The 20,724-nt window shown below is 44.5% G+C and overlaps 1 protein-coding gene across 1 annotated transcript in view; it reads right to left on the reverse strand.

Moving 5' to 3' along the window:
* Nucleotides 1-17,652, reverse strand: part of LOC117041267 (slit homolog 3 protein-like) — a 45,813-nt gene extending 28,161 nt beyond the window's left edge. Inside the window, exon 1 of the mRNA XM_033139845.1 lies at nucleotides 17,007-17,652. Coding sequence (XP_032995736.1) covers nucleotides 17,007-17,194 — 188 coding nt within the window. The 5' untranslated portion in view covers nucleotides 17,195-17,652. The remainder of the gene's footprint in view (nucleotides 1-17,006) is intronic.
* Nucleotides 17,653-20,724: the final 3,072 nt, after the last annotated feature.

Here is a 20,724-nt window from a genome sequence, read left to right on the forward strand (position 1 = left end):
TCATTGTCTGTTCTGGAAGTATCGATCCTCCCATACGGCATATGCAGTAGCTGTTGGGGGTTAAAGACACACTGTTGTTTTTAAACGGTAATAACAATGGATTGCTGTGGGCAGCAGTGGTGACAGGAACAACAACAACTACTTCTTTCTCTCTGACTGTTTTGTTACAGTTCAAAATTTTACTATTTTAAATTATAATTTAAAATGCATCAACAGCTTTTAAAGCAAGGGCTATGTGTAAATCAAGACCCTCCTTTCACTAGCCAATTGGATAATACATAGGTGGAGGGCCGATTTAAGTCAGCAATACACCAACTAAGGGTCAATATTTTCTGGACAAATATTTAGGAGACAAGTCAATTGTTCATTCATTGTACTCTGGAGAGAGCAGGGTTGAGCCATCGCCCCAAATTCACATGAATTAAGTGTCTCCCAGGCAACTGAACTGCCACAGCTACTGAAAATGTTGCTTCACAACACTGTGGACTCATGTCTAGTAGCCCTTGTTCCCGTAAGAAAGGAAACATAAAATATCACACAGCTTCCTTGAACGGTACTGAACCTAATCCAATCACCTTCAGCAGAAGGTGGCTGGCAAAGCTTGCAGAGCAGCGTTCTGCCCAACCGAGTGGGATGGTTTTATTTCCTCAGCTACCATTCCAGTAATTCTGCAAGGCTTTTCTTTCACACAGAGTGGCATAAAAGATATCAAAAGTTCAAAATGAACACCCTAGAGTGGGTATATGAGATTCCAGAGATGTTTACAAACAAAAAGTAAAATGTAGAAAATAAAATTAACAATAAAAAAAATCAAATGAGCTGTGTATTAACTACTGTTCTAGATCCTGCGCCAGAATTGTGTTTGGGAAACTGTTGCAAGCCTATCAATATACTAGCAGTGAACTTGTGATTTTAATCCTGGCACATCAGCGGACCTGATCCTTCCTGCATCTGATCATGATTGTGGCCATCTCAGGAAGATTTCTGCTTGAATTATTGCACTGCATCTTGTTGGCTGGTTTCTCTCCTCCTCCCTCTAAAAGGGTCCTTTCCACACACTACAAAGTTCTCCTTTCAGTTTATCAGATTCCTTCCTACAACTCAAAAGCAGATATCCCTGCTTTTATCCTGTGTATCAGGCAGGGATTAAAGGGAGTAATCTTCTGCATGGAGGTGGAATGATTAAAAAAATGTTTACCTGACAAACCTACTCTAGAAATATACTTTTGCTTCTATAGTTACAGAATATTTTTACCCCAGTACTGCCTATTATTTCTTTTATTTTATTATTCAGTCATAACCCATAATTTTCAGGGTTCCTATTACTCATAGCTATCACTTTAAAGATGGTTAAAAAACACCCTACTTTGTTCCAGACAAGCTGAGCATTCAAGACACACATTTTCCCAGCTCAAAACAAGTTCCTAGGACTATTTAGCAAGGAACCGCTGTAGGAAGAGGATGATAGATTATGAAAAGATTCTTAATTAAGGTCAGCAGTTTGTTGACTTCTAAATTGTTCTAATAAGAACCAGAACCACCACTGCGTTTGCCAGGAGAACATGAGGACACTTTTAAACTCCCACCCATCCTTCCAGATGCATTCTCATGTTAATATTTTCCCATTTGCTTTTCAAATCCCACTTGCACTGTTTTTATTACATTGGTGTTTCAACATATTTGTGCCATTAAGCCATATTAAGCGTTCTGCTTTCAACCATTATTCTTAAGGGCTTGGCACTGTGTGTCAGAATATCTTTTGTTCCAGCCTTCCCCATCATATAATAGCTATTTCCTGAAACTTGCATGGTGGGCCTATCTTCCATCACTCGGGATTGAAAAATATATTTAAGCATATCTATATTTTCTTTGCAAGTGAATCAGCGGTTTGGGAAAGAAAATATTTCAAAATACTGGTACATCACCACCTCCACACCAACTGTGGAATGTTTTATATCCTGCCACAAGAGAGCATAGAAACCAGATATTACTAAAATAAAGTCGAATCACATTATTGCCCTGGGCCCGTTACCTTCAGTCAGCCTAACCTACCTCACAAGGCTGTTGAGAAGATAAACTGAGGAAAGGGAGAATCATGTATGCTACCTTGAGCTTCTTGCAAGTGGGATATAAATGTAATAATAACTGCATATATGCTTTTGAGGAAAATGGCAATCCTGTCTGGAAGCAAATATATTCTGGCAATCCCCCACACAGAGAACCTAAGGCGCCTCAGATGTTGACAGACTACAACTCCCATAATCCTCAGCAAGCATGGGAAACAGTCAGAGATGATGAAACTTGTGGTCCAACAACATCCAAAGGGCCACAGTTTCTGTCATAAAGGGTTGACAAAAAACCTAATTCCTTGAAGGAAATTTATGCTTGGCATGTGCAGTGAAACCAGTGGTATCAACACTGCTCACTAATCTTGGTAATACACCTCCAACAAAATTACAGTGGTACCTCGGGTTACAAACGCTTCGGGTTACAAACACGTTGGATTACAAACTCCGCTAACCCGGAAGTAGTACCTCGGGTTGCAAACTTTGCCCCAGGATGAGAATGGAAATCGTGCGCCAGCAGCAGGAGACCCCATTAGCGAAAGCGTGCCTCAGGTTAAGAACGGTTTCAGGTTAAGAACGGACCTCCGGAATGAATTAAGTTCATAACCTGAGGTACCACTGTAATTAAGAAAGCCAGCATTATTTTTGCTGTCATTGCCCAGGAGCTGTAGTCACATCTTCTGTTTGTTTCCCTCTCCCTTCCTTCTGTAGGAACCAGGACTCTAGATGCTGCTGCTCAGACGGTGATAAATAAAAGGAGGAAAGAGGCAGAAATAACCAAAGCTGCCTCATCTCAAAATTCTGCAGCAAATGTAAACCCAACTCTCTTACACTCCTGAAGGTCAGCCTGGATCTCTTTTGCAAGGGGACACATCTTCCTTCAGCTGTGACTCTCTGTGAGGAATTCAGCTTACCACTATGGCAATCGTTGGATCATTGCAAATATTTCAGCTTGCCTGATTGAATGACCCCTCCCCCCATACACTGTTCTGAGGATTCTCCCAATGCCCCCCAAGCAAATATGGGGGGCACAGAGTGGGGGAGAGGAGTAAAGCCCGGTTATACTCCTGGAAGTCCCTGCACAGGCTTCCACTAGCAGGGCTCTTTAGTTGAATCTGGCAATATACTTGTTATTCCATCTGCGGAGGATGATTGCGTAGCTCTACAATTTCTTGAAGATCTATATGCTGCCTCGCTATGATTTTTAACAAGTGTCAGCTCAATCCTGTAACTCAAGGGTGGCTAACCTAGGCCCTCCAAATGTTGCTGGACATCTCCCATCATCCTTGACCATTACACACACTGGCTGTGGCTGATGGAAGTTGGAATGCAACAACATATGACTATAGTAGCAGGTGTTCATACCTACTTAGCACACAGCTGACAATTTAACACTGCCAGTTGTGTGGAGAGACAAACTCCCAGTGCTCCAGTGATGCTCCCTTTGGGGCCAAAACACAAGAATTGAGTGTTCTCCTGCCCCAATCCTAGGTTGAATTCCTAATGGCTAGCAAACAGGCCGTACCATTCCCACGGTAGTAGGAGGAACCAGCCTGAAAGCTGGTGCATCTCTGGAAGAAGTTGCCATGGAAAGGAATTACATAAGCCATGGCAAGCAAAAGGGATGAAATAAAATCTCTTCATTGATGCAGCCTGCCAGCTTGGCTGCTCAACACAGCAAAAGTTAAAATGCTACAACCACTGTGATGATGCAGAAGAAGACTGTGGTGACTTATTATGTGTGGAGCAATGACTTTAGGGTTTTTAGTTGCTAAAATGAAAACGAAAACCTGCAATTATATGCCCATCCTTAGGTTTTTCTCTCGCTTGGAAGGCCATCCCATGCCCACAAAGGAAGTAACCCTTGGCATCAATTGTGTCAATATTCCTAGCCCTGACCAGATTTTTCTCAAAAGAAATTATTTTTCCTCTAAGTGAAACAACACCCAGATAATTGATACCATTCTGTGTGAAGACTTAAAGCCAATTTGGTTGGCATTATCCATGTGCAGCTTCAGTTGTGCTGTTACCTTCAGCACATACACGTGCATGTGTGCGTGTATACACACATTAATAGCAAGCTCAGTTCTCCATGGGCTTGGCTGGCTTGCACTCTGAACAGGAACACTCCACACTACAAGAGCTTGTTGCAGCTCCCATTTATTAGTTATAAAGTTTTTGCATTCATCAGTACAAGTCTTCTGCTCACTACTCATTCTCTCCCCAAGCTACCATTTCCCTCTTCCCTTCTTATGTGCCACAACTGAAGTCTCCCTCAGCTAATTAATTATAGTTTCTTGTTACATCCATACTGGGAAATTATTGTTGCCAGGCTCAGAGCAAACCAGGTTCTTAAACCAACTTCAAGCTGTGGTTTACAATGCTACTTTGGATGTTTCCAGATGGGGGCTTAATTTGCAAACAAGTCATTATGAACAGCTTTTTTTACTTATTGGATTTCCCCCGGAAAAGGTAAATCAAGATTAAATGGGAGGGAAATATGGACTGGCATTTTGATGTCAATGACATCATGTGGACTTCACACACACACACACACAAAAAAAAACCTTACATGCATGAGGAGAACCAACACCACAATAAACACCCGTCTGGAAGCACCCTTTGTTCTAATCCTGGTATTCCCAGTTTAGACATCAGACAAAACTATGGTTAATTAACCCTGAAATTCTTCAGCTGAAGCATGAAAAGAAAAGAGGAGGGAAGGAGAAATTCAAATATGGTGCATATCTTGTATTAACAAAGTGACATACGTGCATCTGAATGGAGTCTAGCTTTCAGCCAACCTACTCACATGGTTGTTGTGGAGATAAAAATGGGATGGGAAGCAGAACCATGCTTCTGGGAGAACAGGTGGGATACAATAATAATAATAATAGTACCATATACATGTTGCTGTAGTAATTGAAGTTTTGTGGTGAACACCTGTGTATCTGTTGCACTGGTGCAGAAAACATTAGCTGCATTAAGATGCAATACCTATAGGACTGATTGCATCCATATGATTAACTAATATATTTGCCATGTTTTAAAATTGTTACCAAGCCACTGGGCAACTGGATTCTTGCTTATACTGCTGAAATGCAAACCAAGCATTTCGCTGGGTTTTTTTTTGTTTTCTGTTACTGGCCATTTACAGCAGATATTACCCCCCCCCCCGGCCTCCCTTGAAGGCTACTGCTTAGGCAAAATGCAAGTATTTTACCAACTCTCAATTGAGAAGCTGTTAGAAGACCAGAGGCTGTGAGCAGACCTGCAAGTGTTTTACGTGCACCTCAGCCTGTGATAACACTTAATTTTTAATCAAGTTAGCAGTAAAACATGCTGCTGTCTCACTTTGGGGATAGTTAGGATAAAAGGTTTGCAGTTTACAACAGAGTTTGCGAAGTGAATCTATTTACTGTACTTATTCGCTTGTTGACTTGCTTCCACATTTCAGAGTGTTCAGGCCGACAACACTTCAAGCAATCTGAGCAGTAGATAACAGCATAAGCCTTACAGGCACCATAACATGCTGGGCCTACTTTTGGCATCAAGGCTCAAATTTCCCCATATTTCAACATGTTCTAACTGAGAATACTCAGAATGAGAGATGGGCTGAACTAACCCACAGTTATTGGCACCTCTTGCTTCCAGGTAGCCCCGTTTGCATGCCACATTAAACAATAGTTAAAAACAAACTATGGTTTAATGAGAACATTAACGTGTGTGAGTCTATGCTGCTCAGTTTCGCTCCATTCCTCCACTGCTTCTACTGTGCTCCTGGAAACCAACTAGTGTAGAGAATTAATCTTAATAAATTCTTTTCAGCAAAAACAACCAACCAACCACCAAGGTCTGATCCAGCCATTTTGGGGGAGATACTGGAGCTAACTAAACCCCACAAATCAGGCTATAAACACAAAATGTTCCCGACGTCAGGAGAACTTTATTCATTCCATCCAAGAATGCATTTAAGCATTTATGTAACACAACACTCCAAACCTCATAAAAACTTCACGGTCAGCATGCCTGAGCCCGACTGTTCAAACTGTACATGCTCAGAACCTGTGTTCAGCAAGGAGCTTATCCTTGTTTGGAGAGGCCCCAAATCTACATGCAGCACACACAAATCCAGTAGTGTGAAATCATTATTTATTATCTCAGAAACACTTCGCTTGAAAAAACACATTGCTTTGTGTGAGCACTGTCTACAGCAGGGTGCTACGGCTGCAGGTTTCTTTCCAAGCAGAAGACAGAGAGAGGAAGATGGAGGGGGAGAGAGGGAGGCCTATTTGGTCACACCAAGCTGCAGGAGGAATTCAGTGTAGGATTGCTCCATCAGTGTAAGCGTTTCTGCTTGCCTAATGGAATGATTTGCCCACTCTTCTACACTGCTCCCTAGTGCACTGTTCTGGGAGGTACGGTATCCCAGTGGGGTAGTAAGCGAAGCAGAGGAGGGGAAGCCCCATAGCACTAGCAGAAGTCCTTGCACAGACTTCCGCTGGTGGAACTTGTTAGTTGAATCCTGCCCTGTAATGACAGCCAATTCCCCATGGTGTAATCTGGGTACCATAGGGATGGGCTTCTCCCACATGTATTAAGATCAGAGGCCGCTTTCTAGGTGCCCTTACTTTTAGAGAAAAGGGGTGTGGTGACCATAAATAGGGCCTTTTCAGTTGTTGTGTACCAATAGTGCAAATCTCTCCTGGTACTGACTTTGCTTTCTTTTGGGTGCTAGGAGAGGAGCTTATTTGTAGACATTGTATAATCTATCTTCTGCATGTCTACTCAGAAGTAAGTCCTACAGAATTCAATGATGCTCAAATAAGTGCTATAGGATTGCAGCCTTGGTATTTTATTTGGTTTTTATACTGAGATTTCTGGCTGCTCAAATGACTTAGTTTATTGGTTGAAATCCACTAATTTCATGCAGATTTTGATCCAGTGGTGGTGTCCAGTGGAGGGAAGGGCCATAGTTCAGTGGCAGAACATCTACCTTGCATGCAGAATGTCCCAGGTTCAATCCCTGGCATCTCCAGGAAGGGCTGGGAGAGAACCCTCCCTAAAAGCCTGAGGTGCCGTTGCCAGTCAGTGTAGACAATACTGAGGTAGGTGGACCAATGATTTGACTCAATATAAGGCAGCTTCCTATGTTCCTGGCTGCTAAGCAAAGAGGAAGGGCGGTGATTTTCTATGCCCCCCTCTTCCTGCTACAGCCCTACCCCCACGTCACCTTTCACACTATTTTAGAGGGTTTCCCCAAGCCAAACAATGCATTTTCCACAGAGGGCTGCAGTAGGAGGACAACTAAGTGAAAAATCCTCCCCCCTTCTCTTAGTGGGCACCTCCAGTATATCAAATACCATCCCAATCAGATTTTGCCACTAGATTGTTTTATCACTACTGTATTTACTGTTTTCTTGTTGTTTTAACAATTATAAGTCACACTGGGAGAGTCCCTTGGGGCTTAAAAAGCAAGTTATTAAATAAACTAAGCTAAACCAACAAAAACTACTGCAGGAGATCCATGAATACCAGAAGTACATAGGTGGGGGCAATCACATAAGCCACAGTGGCAAAGGCACAGGCAACTCGGTCAACTTGTAGTTCTTGTATTCACACACAAATTATCAGCAGTGTGGGATAACAGAACAGGAAAGCAGCTTCCATCTACATGTTAGAAAAGTAAAAGAGAGAAAGAGAGAGAGAGAGAGAGAGAGACAGAGAGAGAGAGAGAGAGAGACTGACAGAGCACAAGAACCCTCCAACTGGTAACAGATACAGGCCTTGCTGTGTCTCCCTGATCAGGGCTGGGTGGGGCTGTGGGGTTACTTATGGCTGCTGCATCTCCAGCCTCTGTTTCAGAACTTTTTCCACACAAGGGTGAAATTGACACATATATAAAAACCTTTCTGAAAATGCTTTTTTCAAGCCTTTTTTTTAAAAAATACATTGAAGTGTCCCATTATATGTTGCACTTAAAACATTTTATTTGCAGCTGTGTAACTGAGTCCAAGGGCTCTTGCATGTTTCTTAGGTGTTGCTCTTCAGCAATCAGCTGAAAGTCGAATTAAAACTCTGGCACACACACCACAATAAGACAATCTGTTCCCCATAACAATCCTGCAGTGCTCCTTCTCACAGACAAGATCCTATTTAATCAAAAGCAAATTCTATTCAGGACTTTCTACAGTACTTAGAAATTGTGTTTAGGATCGCAGGCCACAAAGGTCTCTCCATTTGCGGTGTTTTGAATCAATTCCTGGTTCTCCAAGGTAGTGGCCCTTTATTTAGCTCAGTTCAGGAAATGAATTAAAGAGTTGGTAACCAGGAGAAGGAGCCACTGGAAAACACACGAGGTAGGAGAGACCATTGCCAACAGTGGAATGCAATCAGGAAATGAATAATTAAAGGATGCTTTAAGCCTTTAATTAAACAGAGCCTAGGGCTCGGTCCCAGCTCCTGCCAACCTAGCAGTTCGAAAGCACGCAGTGCAAGTAGATAAATAGGTACCTCTCCGGCAGGAAGGTAAACGGCATTTCCGTGCACTGCTCTGGTTCGCCAGAAGTGGCTTAGTCATGCTGGCCACATGACCCGGAAGTTGTACACTGGCTCCCTCAGCCAATAAAGCGAGATGAGCACCGCAAGCCCAGAGTCATCCGCGACTGGAACTAACAGTCAGGGGTCCCTTTACCTTTGAGCCATAACGAATAGGGAGATGTTTACTGAAATCAACCCTTTGAACAAGCTGTCCTTCCACACCTTAGTTTTGAAATGGGGAGGAAAATGTGGTACCAATCCATATTCAGTCCCATCAGTGCAGACTTCATTCCATGCTGCTCCCCTGGGAGGACAAACGAAGCCCATGCAGAATGAGAGCCTCACAAAAAAACAGGAAGCTGCCTTTTCTGAGGTATCCACTTTGTCTCACTTCTGCATGTAAACACCGAATGAACATCCATGAGTAGCCACCTTGAGCACAGAAGACACATATTTTAAATAGATAAAAGAGATTCATATAAAATTAAACTCTCAGAGCATCCTCAGGTCATTTGAGGCTCTGTGCGTGCGCATGCGTCTGTGTTGGTATATTTGAAAGTCAGCTCTGATGCCGACTGCTCTGCTCAAATTAAATTTGACAGACAAAAGAAGGCTCGTAAGAATTATTATTAATTCTTGGTCACATGCAACTTGGCAAAATGCCTTCAGAGCTGTCTGTGATACAGGACTATTTGTTCTTCAGCAGCAAAGGGCAGACAGTAAACAATATTTTTTAAAAGATGGCATGTTTCAGTTTTACCAAGACCCCACAGCTGGGCTACGAGCAGCATGTCTGCGTTGTTTTAAAAGTGACCCATCAACATTTCCACTAGAAGATTAAGAGTCAGATACATCAAATTGGCATTAAATATGTCCAAGCCTTTATTTCCCATTCAGTGTAACTCACACTATACAGTGTGTGTGTGTGTGTGTGTGTGTGTGTGTGTGTGTGCCCCTCCTTAAGAGAAGCTGCACTTCTAAAAAAAAGCTTAACCTTTTTAATGGACAGTACTATCTGTTTAAACTTATTTTAAGGGACTGTTAGGGCAAGCAAGTCTCCATTATTAGGGATGCTTTTTAAAGTTCCCACACTCTGTGAACAGGAAGTGCATAATGAATTATGGCTTTTAGCAGCACATCTTAATCCAACTAAGAAAATGAAGACCATACATGCTCTAACTATGCAACAGCAGAACCTGCTCATGTGAAAGGTATTTGCGAACATCCTTGGGGGTGGGGAGGAAGCGGCTAAAAAAAAAACCAGAGTTAACCTAAATTCTTTTTCATCTGACTTTTTCCTTTCTTGAGGTTTAAGAAGAAAATAGTTTTATGTGGGTTCTTGAAATGCAGATGGAAGGCACTCTTGTGTGTTTACTATGTGAATCATCGTAAGTATTTTTTGTTTTAACCACCATTTGTGTCCTCTGTATTTAGTCTTCCTGATGCTAGAAGGATGCATCACTAAGGAATTTCTGCATTGTTTATTTAGGCTTATGTGTGACATTGCTAACATCACCATAGCTCTGGGAGAATTGCAACAGACACTGAGAGGCAAGCCTAAAGTAGGCCGTGTATTGCAAAATTCAGAAATCCTTGCTCTCTGCAAGTTACTGTGCTTTATAACAATTGCTAGCAGCTTTTTGATCAAACAGAACCACATGCCACTCAGTATAAGCACATCAACAGTTTCACCTTTGCCAAATGGGGTCAACAGGCACCAGTATGCCCACTAGCACCCCCTATGGCACCCCCCCCCCCCAAAAGGTCTCAGTAAAAATCCACAATACATGATTCACTGTTTTCTCTCCCTACTTAGTATCTGGCTCAGCCTCTCCTACAGTGAACACATCCCTTTAAACTTGTCTGCAAGTACAGATTGCATGCTAGTATTGGAAGCCCACTATGCCATCTGTTCCAAACAGAGAAGAGGTGCAAAGAGCGTCTCTCTGTGAGATAGCATAGCAGTGCCTACCCATGATAGGGTGACTGGTGGGAGGCATCCCAGCATTATGTTGTGGTCCTCTCTTAGAGACATGGCAGCTAATATGCCACACACCTGTTTTGTGAATAGCTCTCAGGGCACTTTCTCAAAAACCCAACTGTGCCCACTATCCGAAAAAGCATTAGTAGGCTGTAGCTTAGTGGAAAGTCCCATGTGTGGGGCAGACAGTGCAGGGGGCAAATATTTCAACTGGCAAATCAACAGAAAAAGGTAAGCCATTTTCAGTGCTTCCACCAGGTCAAACCTGTGCTAAAGATTGGTCATACACACTCCAGTGTCTTTTCTCCCCAGCAGGCCTGCCAACGTGCAACTCACCAAAGCCTTATCCTGTATCAGGGGGAGCAACATGATTTAGGTTGCAGAAAATGGTATCTGGATGGTGAAGCAAACCCTAGCCAGCCAGGTGCAGGGAAGGAAGAGTTTTATTCCACTTCTGGATTACAGCCAATTGTGTCCATGCATGAGCAAAATGGGTTTCTTCTCAAGCAGCAGAACCTCCCCTTTCTCTTCATGACCCTCTAAATCTGCTGTGGAGGGTTGGGGGGACACATAGAGAGGACAGGAAGGGAATGTTCCATTTAGCAAGCAGAGTTCCACTCCCACAAACCACCTTGAATCTGTCTTGCAACCCAGACATGGGGTGCATATCTTTAAATCCAAATTCTGTGGATTCTCCTACTTGAGCTTTCCCCAGTACAGTTGTCCACCCCTTGTACAGTTGTCCACCCCTGCTTCAGTCTCCAGACATGTGGTGAGGTAGGTGGGAGGGGAGGAGACTGTGAACTGAGGAGGGAAAGGGTAAGAAGATCCATGGCAGCCCCACCATCTTCAGCACTGGGGTAGTTATGTGGATGCATCTGGTGTCCCATTTGCAAGGTGGCAACCTACCCATAGTGGTTTAGGGTGTTGGACTAGGCCCTGGGTTCAACTCCCTAGTCAGCCATGAAAGTCATTGGATAACATTAGGCTAGTGACAGTCTCTCAGCCTAACCTCCCTCACAGGGTTGTTGTGAGGACAAAATGGGGAGGAAGAAAACTATGTTTGCCACCTTGAGCTTCTTGGAGGAAATGTGGAATATAAATGTAAAGGTAAAGGTAAAGGGACCCCTGACCATTAGGTCCAGTAGCGGACGACTCTGGGGTTGCAGTGCTCATCTCGCGTTACTGGCCGAGGGAGCCGGCGTACAGCTTCCGGGTCATGTGGCCTGCATGACAAAGCCGCTTCTGGCGAACCAGAGCAGCCCACGGAAACGCCATTTACCTTCCCGCCAGAGTGGTACCTATTTATCTACTTGCACTTTGACATGCTTTTGAACTGCTAGGTGGGCAGGAGCTGGTACCGAGCAACGGGAGCTCACCCCGTAGCGGGGATTCGAACCACCAACCTTCTAATCAGCAAGCCCTAGGCTCTGTGGTTTAAACCACAGCACCACCTGCGTCCCTAATATAAATGCAACATTGCGCATAAATTAGTAAAGAACTTTTAACCTTAGTAACGCTTTGCAGTCTTCTGCTGAAGGGACAATTTTCGGGGTAACTATGAAGGGATTTAAAACTGTTTCCAGCAATTCTAGTTTAGACTAGATCAAGGATAGGGAACCTGTGGCCCTCCAGATTTTGTTGGACTCCAAGTCCCATCACCCCTGGCCCACTGGCCATGCTGGCTGGAGCTGATGGGTGTTTGTTCCTACAACATCTGGAGGGACACAGGTTCCCCATCCCTGCTGGACTTGGAGACTCAATAAAGTAATCTGAAGTACTCATAAACAATTTCTATGTAATATAACTCCCTGAGCTATACTTCAGGTTAGTGCATTACTAAACTATCTGAGAATTAAAAGGCTTTGGCTGGATTTCTTGAGGATCTAATTGCCACTAAACAAATACAGTTTTTTAATATATCGCTGCACATATTATGACAAAACAAGCAGCTCATTTTTCTTGCTCCTGGTTGGAAGACAAAGTAGAGAAGCAGCCCAAGACTTGTCCCAGTCAGCAACACTTTCAGCACAAAATTCATTTTAAATGCTTACCAATGATCACAAACAAGGTTGAAAGAAACCAGTTTCAGCTGTGACATCTGATTTCAAGCTCCCCAAATTCTGCATTTGTGGCACAAACATCAGGAAAAGGACTTCTGCTGCAAGCACAGATTTCATAAGCACACAAACCCAAGGGCTAAAACTCAAAAACTGTTTGCATTGCAAGATATGTGACTGCCAGTGCAAGTTATTTCTTTTTAAATGTTCTGACAAAGCAGTGATTCCCAGAGTATGAAGTTTGTCTCTGTTAGTTAGTTCTGCTCACTGATTCACCCCCCACACTTTCACTGCAACTCAGGTTCAGCCCCCTCACCCCAAAGTCAAATGATCAGGCGTGAATTCATTACACCTTTCCAGGGGTAGCCAACATGGCACACTACAAAGCTCCAGCCAGCATGACCAATGATCAGGGCTGATGAGAGTTGTAATCCAACAACTTTGGAGGCCACCATGTTAACTACCCTACACTATGCTATTTCTCAGTGACATTTGTTTTAGATCGACTGTGGTCATGATCTCAGGGTTCTTTCCAATCACACTCTACAGTTCCCTAGACCAATAACCCCCATCCCATATCTGCATGTGGTCAAGAGACTGTCCATGTTCACTTGGAAAATAAGTCCTACCTGAGTTCAATGTGACATACTCCAAAGTAAAGCATGCATAGGAATGTAACCTAATGATAGAGGGTAAATAAAGTTGAGAAACTGTCAAGGAAGTTTGACAATGAAATCCAGCAGTAGGAGACCGGGGGAAGCCACCCTAAGATGTTAAGGTTAAAATGTTAACTGTATAAGAAATGTTTGTGTTGTCTGTTTTTATGTTTGTTCGCGTTTTGTGTGTGTGTGTGTATTTTTTCTTATAAAATGAATAAATAATATTTTTAAAAAAGGAATGTAACCTAATTTAGGTTTTATTTCTAAGAAAGAATGGATTTATTTGACCAAAAGCAGCAAGCTAAACTGTAGGTTTAAGAGGTCTGGATGCAATCACGTATATATCACTTAACTAAGTTCAGACAAGTCTAAATCTGAAATATATTTATAATTCCAGCTTTAGCTTGGGAAAAACAGAATCATAATGATACTTGAGGGTTTAAATGTGATTTCCAAAACACAAGCTCATATGTATTAACAGCAAAAGGAACGGCAAAAAGCTGGCTCATATTAAGTCCTCGCAGTAAAAGTCATTCTCATTTTGTTGGTGAATTCTTTGCTTTCTTGGCTTATGTGCGGCTTTTCACATGATACACTGACGTGAAACTTTATCAGGTTTTGCTTTTCTCATATCTCACTCTGGCAAAGTCTTGATTGCTCTTACTATTTGCACACTGAGGAGCGCACAGATAATTTAAGATGTGAGGGTATTATTTTACTCTTAAGACGTTTACAGTCCAATCCTAGTCATGCTTACTCCACAGTAAGTTCCAATGAGTGCAACTGGGCATATTCCCTTGTATGTGAACTGCATTGCCTGGACTCAAATCCTATAGAGAAAGTTAAGGTTGCAATCTCATAAACCCTTTCCTGGGAGTAAGCTCCATTGAAAACAATGAAACTTACTTCTCAGTACACATGTATAGAACTGCACTGCAAACTACTTTAATCAAGCTGGAGTATTTAAGCAGCTGGTGTGCAGGCATCTATCCCATGTCTTCTGGCGTATTAAAAATGGCAAACTAGTAGAGGGTTTAGCAGCACACAAGTAAAAGGCATGCAGAACTAAATATTACCCTGCTGCATCAATTCCTATATTTTGATTCACAACATTGTTCCAGAAATGCATCAAGTTTTTGCTATGGACTAAAAATTCTTGCTTTTCCAGACCTGTTATCCCCAAGGGACACAAGCAATACCTGTCATACCAATGAGCATGTGGAACTTTCTCCAAAGCACCAGCTTGTGATAGTGGTGCCTATTCCAAAGACCGATGAGAAAAGAAGCAGGATGCAGAGAGGAAGAGGGAAGTAGGTATTTAATCCTTATATGTACCTGGATTTGGTCAGGATTTTTCTCACCAAGAAGGGGAATAGTTTGCAATTGGGTTGGGGAGCTCTTGGAATACCTGCTTCCAAGAGGAATAAAATACTTTGGCTAAAGCTGTATTGTCCTGGCACAAAACTAGGTACATCTCCATTAACTTTGAACATGCGCACAGAAAGCATGAGAGGTGTCTAATTCTGGCCACAGGTCCATACTAGCAAGCCCTCTAAAACATTTAACATTTGGGGATAAATTGTAGTTCTGAAGGTTTATTCAGACTTATATTTCAAAGTGTAAACATGGTGTGATTACTAAGATGACAACATTACTAAGATCATAACAGTGTGGGGTCATAATTTTCAGTATACTGTACACCATCTTTTCAAATATTTTTTTGAACCTATCAAATGTCACCATTGATTGAAGCTCAACATCTGGTACCAAAAGGATTCGGCTCCAAAAGAAAAAATTTGACACTCATTTTCAATGTTATGTTTTCTTTTTTCATAAGGGCAGAGTGAAATTACTAGAGAACTTCAAATGCAAGGTTCTATCGAGATCGTTAGCCTTTTTCCTTTGAAGATGTTTATAAATCAAGTTTAAGCTTTTGGAATCTCAGTCACTAGCCATGTGAAGAAGACGTATTTAATCCATACTTCAGTTCATTTATTACTGGCTCCAGATAATGAAACGGTACGAAGGTGATCTCAAGTGTTCAGCTCTGCACGCTTCCAGCTACATAACTGACACCTCAATACTGAACACATGTACTTGGACCTAAATCCACTTAATTCACAATGGAACTTATTTGTAAGGATTTCACAGGGTCAGCAAAGCAGTGCCTTCATTAGGGCCGATATTCACCATACAAGCATGAGCATTAGCTGGTCCTAAAGATGGTATTTAAATACTTGAGGGCATATTACTGACCCTATGGGATTTTGCTATAATGAATTCCAAGAATTTAAGATTAAAGTTTTAGCAACATTAAATTACTTGATAAAAAGAGGGCAATGGGGTGCACAAATGAAAGCAACTAGGCTCTTAAGTATTTGGAAAGTAATATAGAGCAGTAACTAGAAATCTGTGTTAGTCTGCCTAGTGCCTACTTCATTTGATGCATGAAGTGTTGTGCTGGCAGATTTCATATACCTAGATAGATACATAGATATCATATATATATATATATGAATGATGAATACACACACACACACAGAGTTTATCCATTTAACACCAGTGTTAAAGACCTATTCCATTTTATGATTCTTAAGCCTCACTGTTTACATTTTTAAAACTGTACCCATGTGTAATAGGAATGGGTTCTTGTACGCATCCTTAGCCAACAAAGGATATCACATGTTGGGCATCCAATGTAGTGTCATTAGTTCATGAAAGTTTGTGCCACAATGACTCTGTTAAGTCTTTAAGGTGCCATAAGACTCTTTCGCTTCTGCAGGCCTTTTCATTTGTGGCTATATGGCTGGTTTCATAATCCTACTAAATGCTAAATGAAAACTAATCACGCATTAGATCAGGGATGAGATGACTATTTCCTGAACTGCTCTAGAGAATCTATCAAGACACGGGAAAGGTAAGGTAAGGTTCCAGTCACTTAACATATCCCATTATGTTTGGATTTCTTTATTTGAAGCTCTTTTGGGCCCATCTGTCCCCAAATCCACTAGGTGCGCGCGCACACGCACACACACACACACCGAGTTATATAGTGCCCGTGGAAAACCAGCTGTAGAAACAGGCAGAGGCTGAACTAGTCACAGACTGTTCTGGTTAGCCTTGCAGGCAACCAGATACCAGCCTAGGCTTAAAGCACCCTACATATTGACTATGGCAGACAGATGCCCCCTCCAATTGCAACCAAGCAGATGCACCTTGAGCGAATGCAGTGTGGATGTGCAAATGTCAGTAAGCCAGCGGAGTCTGGTGAGACATTCCAGTGAGCATCATGTGGAAAAATGCCAAGCATACTTGTTGCATGTGGTTCTCCCACCACACACTCCCCCTTTTCCTTCCTGAGCATTTACACACAATGGCTAAGCTGCTATGCAATTAGAAAAGAAACCCACAAAGGCTCTTTATAAGGCTCTCTCTTCCTGGAGTGCTTTGGGCTCTGTTGCTTGCCAGGAAGTTAAGAGGAGCAGCCCGGCACCTCCCCGTGGTTCACAATCCCCAGGAACTTCAGTGCCCTGAAGCTGCCAGTGGCCAGCGGTCTAACCCGGCACAAGCACCACTCTCTCCGTTTCTATCTTAGGCTATCTTATTTTAACAGCTGTGTCTAATCTACGCCCGGCAGGAGCAGTCTCCTTCTCGGCAACCTGGCGGGCAAAGCAGCCCCCCCCCTCCGGCTGGTACTCACAGTCTCTCCGCATTCCTGGGAATGCCTCGGGGCACCGCTCTGAGTCCCAGTCCGTGGCAATCCACATTGGATCCGGAGCAGGTACATTTACTCGGGCATCCTTCGGTCCGCTGCCACAGCGCGATGCTCCACATTCCCAAGAGGAGCAGCCCAAGGCGCCCCCAACTCGTTCTCCCTGCGCCCAGCATGCTCGCCTTCTCCTCCAGGCAAAAGTGAGGAAGGGGGAGGAGGGAGAAAAAGAGAACCCCACCAAAAAAGCGCCTCGGATCCCAACCAGCAGCCCTCGAGGGCGCCACGCAGCGATCTCAGCGCAGCCGAGGGAAGCCCGGCGGTGCGGGAGGCATCTCTTTCCGCGTCCCCGGACGGTTCGTCGCGTTGCCTTTCAAGCCCAGGCAGAAAGAGCGCAGGATCAAAACGGGCGGGCGGGTGGAAGAGAGGGGGCCGGTCCGTTGCTTAAGCCACAACCTGCCCGATCCCGCTCTGCCTCGCAGTCCAGGTAACCGGTTGCTGGAGAAGGAGCGACGGAGCTCAGCAGCCCAGGAGCGCACTCGGAAGCGCCTGGCGAGAAGCCCAGCCTGTCCCCTGGAGACCGCGGCAGCAGCAGGAGCAGCAGCAGCGCCCAGGTCCCGGGATCAGAGCCGCCGGAGCTGGGAGCGATCCAGGGGCGCTCGCAGCCGGCCGCCTCTCCATGGACTGGGCAAGGCGAAGCAGGCGGGCGCCGGAGCCGGAGGAGCCGCCCCCTCCCCTCCCAAAATAACACCTTCGGCGCGGATTGGCGGCCGCGCAGCTGACGTCACCAAACTTCGGAACTTTGGCAGAGAAGGTCGGGCGAAAGTTTTGGAAGGAGGGAGAGGCGGGCAGAGCGGAGCCTTCCGCGCAGGGCGTCGAGGCGCCCTCTTCAGCGTCGCTCCAGGGGATACCTCGCGAAGCTTGGGCTCCATGCACCAGGCTTACTCACGGCCGAGGGGGAAAGAGTGTCTCTGAGCATAAGCAAAGCGCCTTTCTTTGTCCACCGTGACGCCTCACACAGCAGCCAGGCTTTCCGGCTCTTTCATTTCTCCTTTTATAAACTAGCAGGAACCCGCTGTTATGTAAATTATTCCCCTAACAAAAAACATTTCCGTGCTATTACAGCTATTTGAGATAGGATTCAGGCCTGAAACCTGAGGAATTACAATTATTAGAGAATTGATTTATTTGTACAGGTATTTATTTTCCACCAAAGAATAAGCTTCCGGCTTTTTACTGGATCCTGTCTAGGGTTTTGATTTTTTTGCCAGAAGCACAGGAGTGTGCAGCCTGGAACCCCATGCGAACCATGTCATTCATTTTGCCAACCAGGTTTAATTGGCCAGACTACTTTCACAGCCAGAAATATGGGGGAGACGGGGAATTCCTGTGTGCAGGAAGGGTTGCACATTTTTACCCAGTTCCATGGGCATGCCGAGAGGGGGCAGGGAGGCAGCTGCCCCCCCCCCATTAAGTAAAACAATAGAAATACTTAACTGACCAATAACGTTTGTTCTGCCCCCACCACCACCAAGTCCTGCCCCCACTAACAAAAATCCTGGCTATGCCCATACCCAGTTCTGTTAGAAACTACACTGCTAGAACTGGAGAATAAGGCATCTGAGCATATGCAGTGGGAAGTATGTGCCATTATGTTCAGTGCACTGTATTTCCATTTCAAGTAAGCATACATAGGAATGCGAGGGTTGTGACTGTGCAGAGACCCTGTGCTCTGCATTTGCCTTCCCATCTACCGGTATATCTGGTTGGACACTGTGAGAACAGCCTTTGGCCTTATACATCAGGTCTCTTCTTAATTTCTCAGAGTTTAGGTACACTTATTGGGGGGGGGGGGGCGGTGGTTGTTGTTAGGTATGCCAAACAATGGGGAGAAAAAGACTGTTAGTGGTGCTGGGCAAGTCACTATGTCTCAGCCACAGCCCTTCAGCTGCAAGTCATAAAATAATAATAGTGACCTACCTTACAAGGTAAGCATACGGATAACTGGCGTAACTTATGTGCACTGTTTGCTCTTTTTTAAAAAGTGCACTATGAATACAGGTAAATCAAAATGTATTTGTTGCTTAAGTCATCATAGGTAGCCCTCATGTGGAGCAGGATTGAAAAGGCAACCCCAGTCAGGACTGACCTCTGACACTTATAAATTAAGCACAGTTCCTTACTAAGAAATCTGATTCCCTGTTCTCTTCATCCCTGTTCCCAGTTTTCTGAAAAGTGGGTGAGATCCAAGGAGCAACCCCTACCTTGAAACAGCATGCCACCTGAAATGTTTTAGCTACTACTATAGAAATAAGGGATGCGGGTGGCGCTGTGGTCTAAACCACAGAGCCTAGGGCTTGCCAATCAGAAGGTCAGCGGTTCGTTCGGTCCCTGCTCCTGCCAACCTAGCAATTCGAAAGCACGTCAAAGTGCAAGTAGATAAATAGGTACCACTCCGGCAGGAAGGTAAACAGTGTTTCTGTGCGCTGCTCTGGTTCGCCAGAAGCGGCTTAGTCATGCTGGCCACATGACTGCAGCTGTCTGCAGACAAACGCCAGCTCCCTCAGCCTATAGAGCGAGATGAGCGCCGCAACCCCAGAGTTGTCTGCAACTGGACCTAATGGTCAGGGGTACCTTTACCTTTATCTTTTTATAGAATTGAGATCTCCACTCTACCCACCACTGCAACCACACAGTTTTAGGTTGCCTTCATTTCCTTTAAATACCTGTGAAGGTCTTATATTCCTGAATCCTTGTTTGGAGGAACCATAGTCTTAGATGCTTTTCACTGAGAACCAAAGCAGTAAAGAATACATTTCTGTGACAAAGCAGTTGGATTTCAAAAGGCAAGTTCTGCTGTGTTTACTCTGCCCACTTGGTGATCCAAACTCAGTGGGCAACAGAAAATGGAAGCAGAAACCTAGGCAGTTGGATCGAGCTCTGTGGTTGGCCACAGGTAATAAATTAAATACAAAGGAAATTAGAAGCATTCCTCTAGGCACTAGAAAGTGACAATTGCACATTTGTGTGTTTGCCATATTATGGAGACAGTATCTGATTTCACAGATAACACATTTATTAGCATGGTTTGTTTCACTGGACAGAAGGAATTACATAATTTTTAAAAGGTTATCTTTTCATCCTTATGTCTCTGGGCATTACTTGGCTCTAGCAGTGTCGGAGGAAGCCTCTCTACCGCCTGGGGTGGCAGAGCGGAGGCACACCCCCCGGGGCGGGGCGTCATGACGCACGTTGGATGCACTATGCATGCCTGGAATTTCCGGGCATGCGTAGTGCATCCGGGCCGGCGCTGCTGCTCCCGCGGCAAGCCAGCGAGCGAGCAGCGGGTCGTGGGGCTGCCCCAGCCATGCTGCTTTACAGATGGGGCAGCCCCACGACCCGCCGCTCACTCACTGGCTTGCTCGGTCGCCACAGGAGCAGGAGCACCGACTTGGATGCACTTCGCATGCCTGGAATTTCCAGGCATGTGTAGTGCATCCAGGCCAGCGCTGCTGCTCCCGCGGCAAGCGGGTGAGCGAGCGGCAGCTCATGGGGCTGCCCTGGCCGTCCATAAAGAAGCATGGACGGGGGGCTGGGCGGTGGGGGAGTGTCACATCCCCTCCCCTGGAACCCGGGGTGGACCGCCCCCTACGCCCCACCCTTCCTACGCCACTGGGTTCTAGGACAGTGGTTAAAAACCAACTAAGTC

The sequence above is a fragment of the Lacerta agilis genome, chromosome 2 (assembly GCF_009819535.1).
Source record: "Lacerta agilis isolate rLacAgi1 chromosome 2, rLacAgi1.pri, whole genome shotgun sequence".
Classification (NCBI taxonomy): Eukaryota; Metazoa; Chordata; class Lepidosauria; order Squamata; family Lacertidae; genus Lacerta; species Lacerta agilis.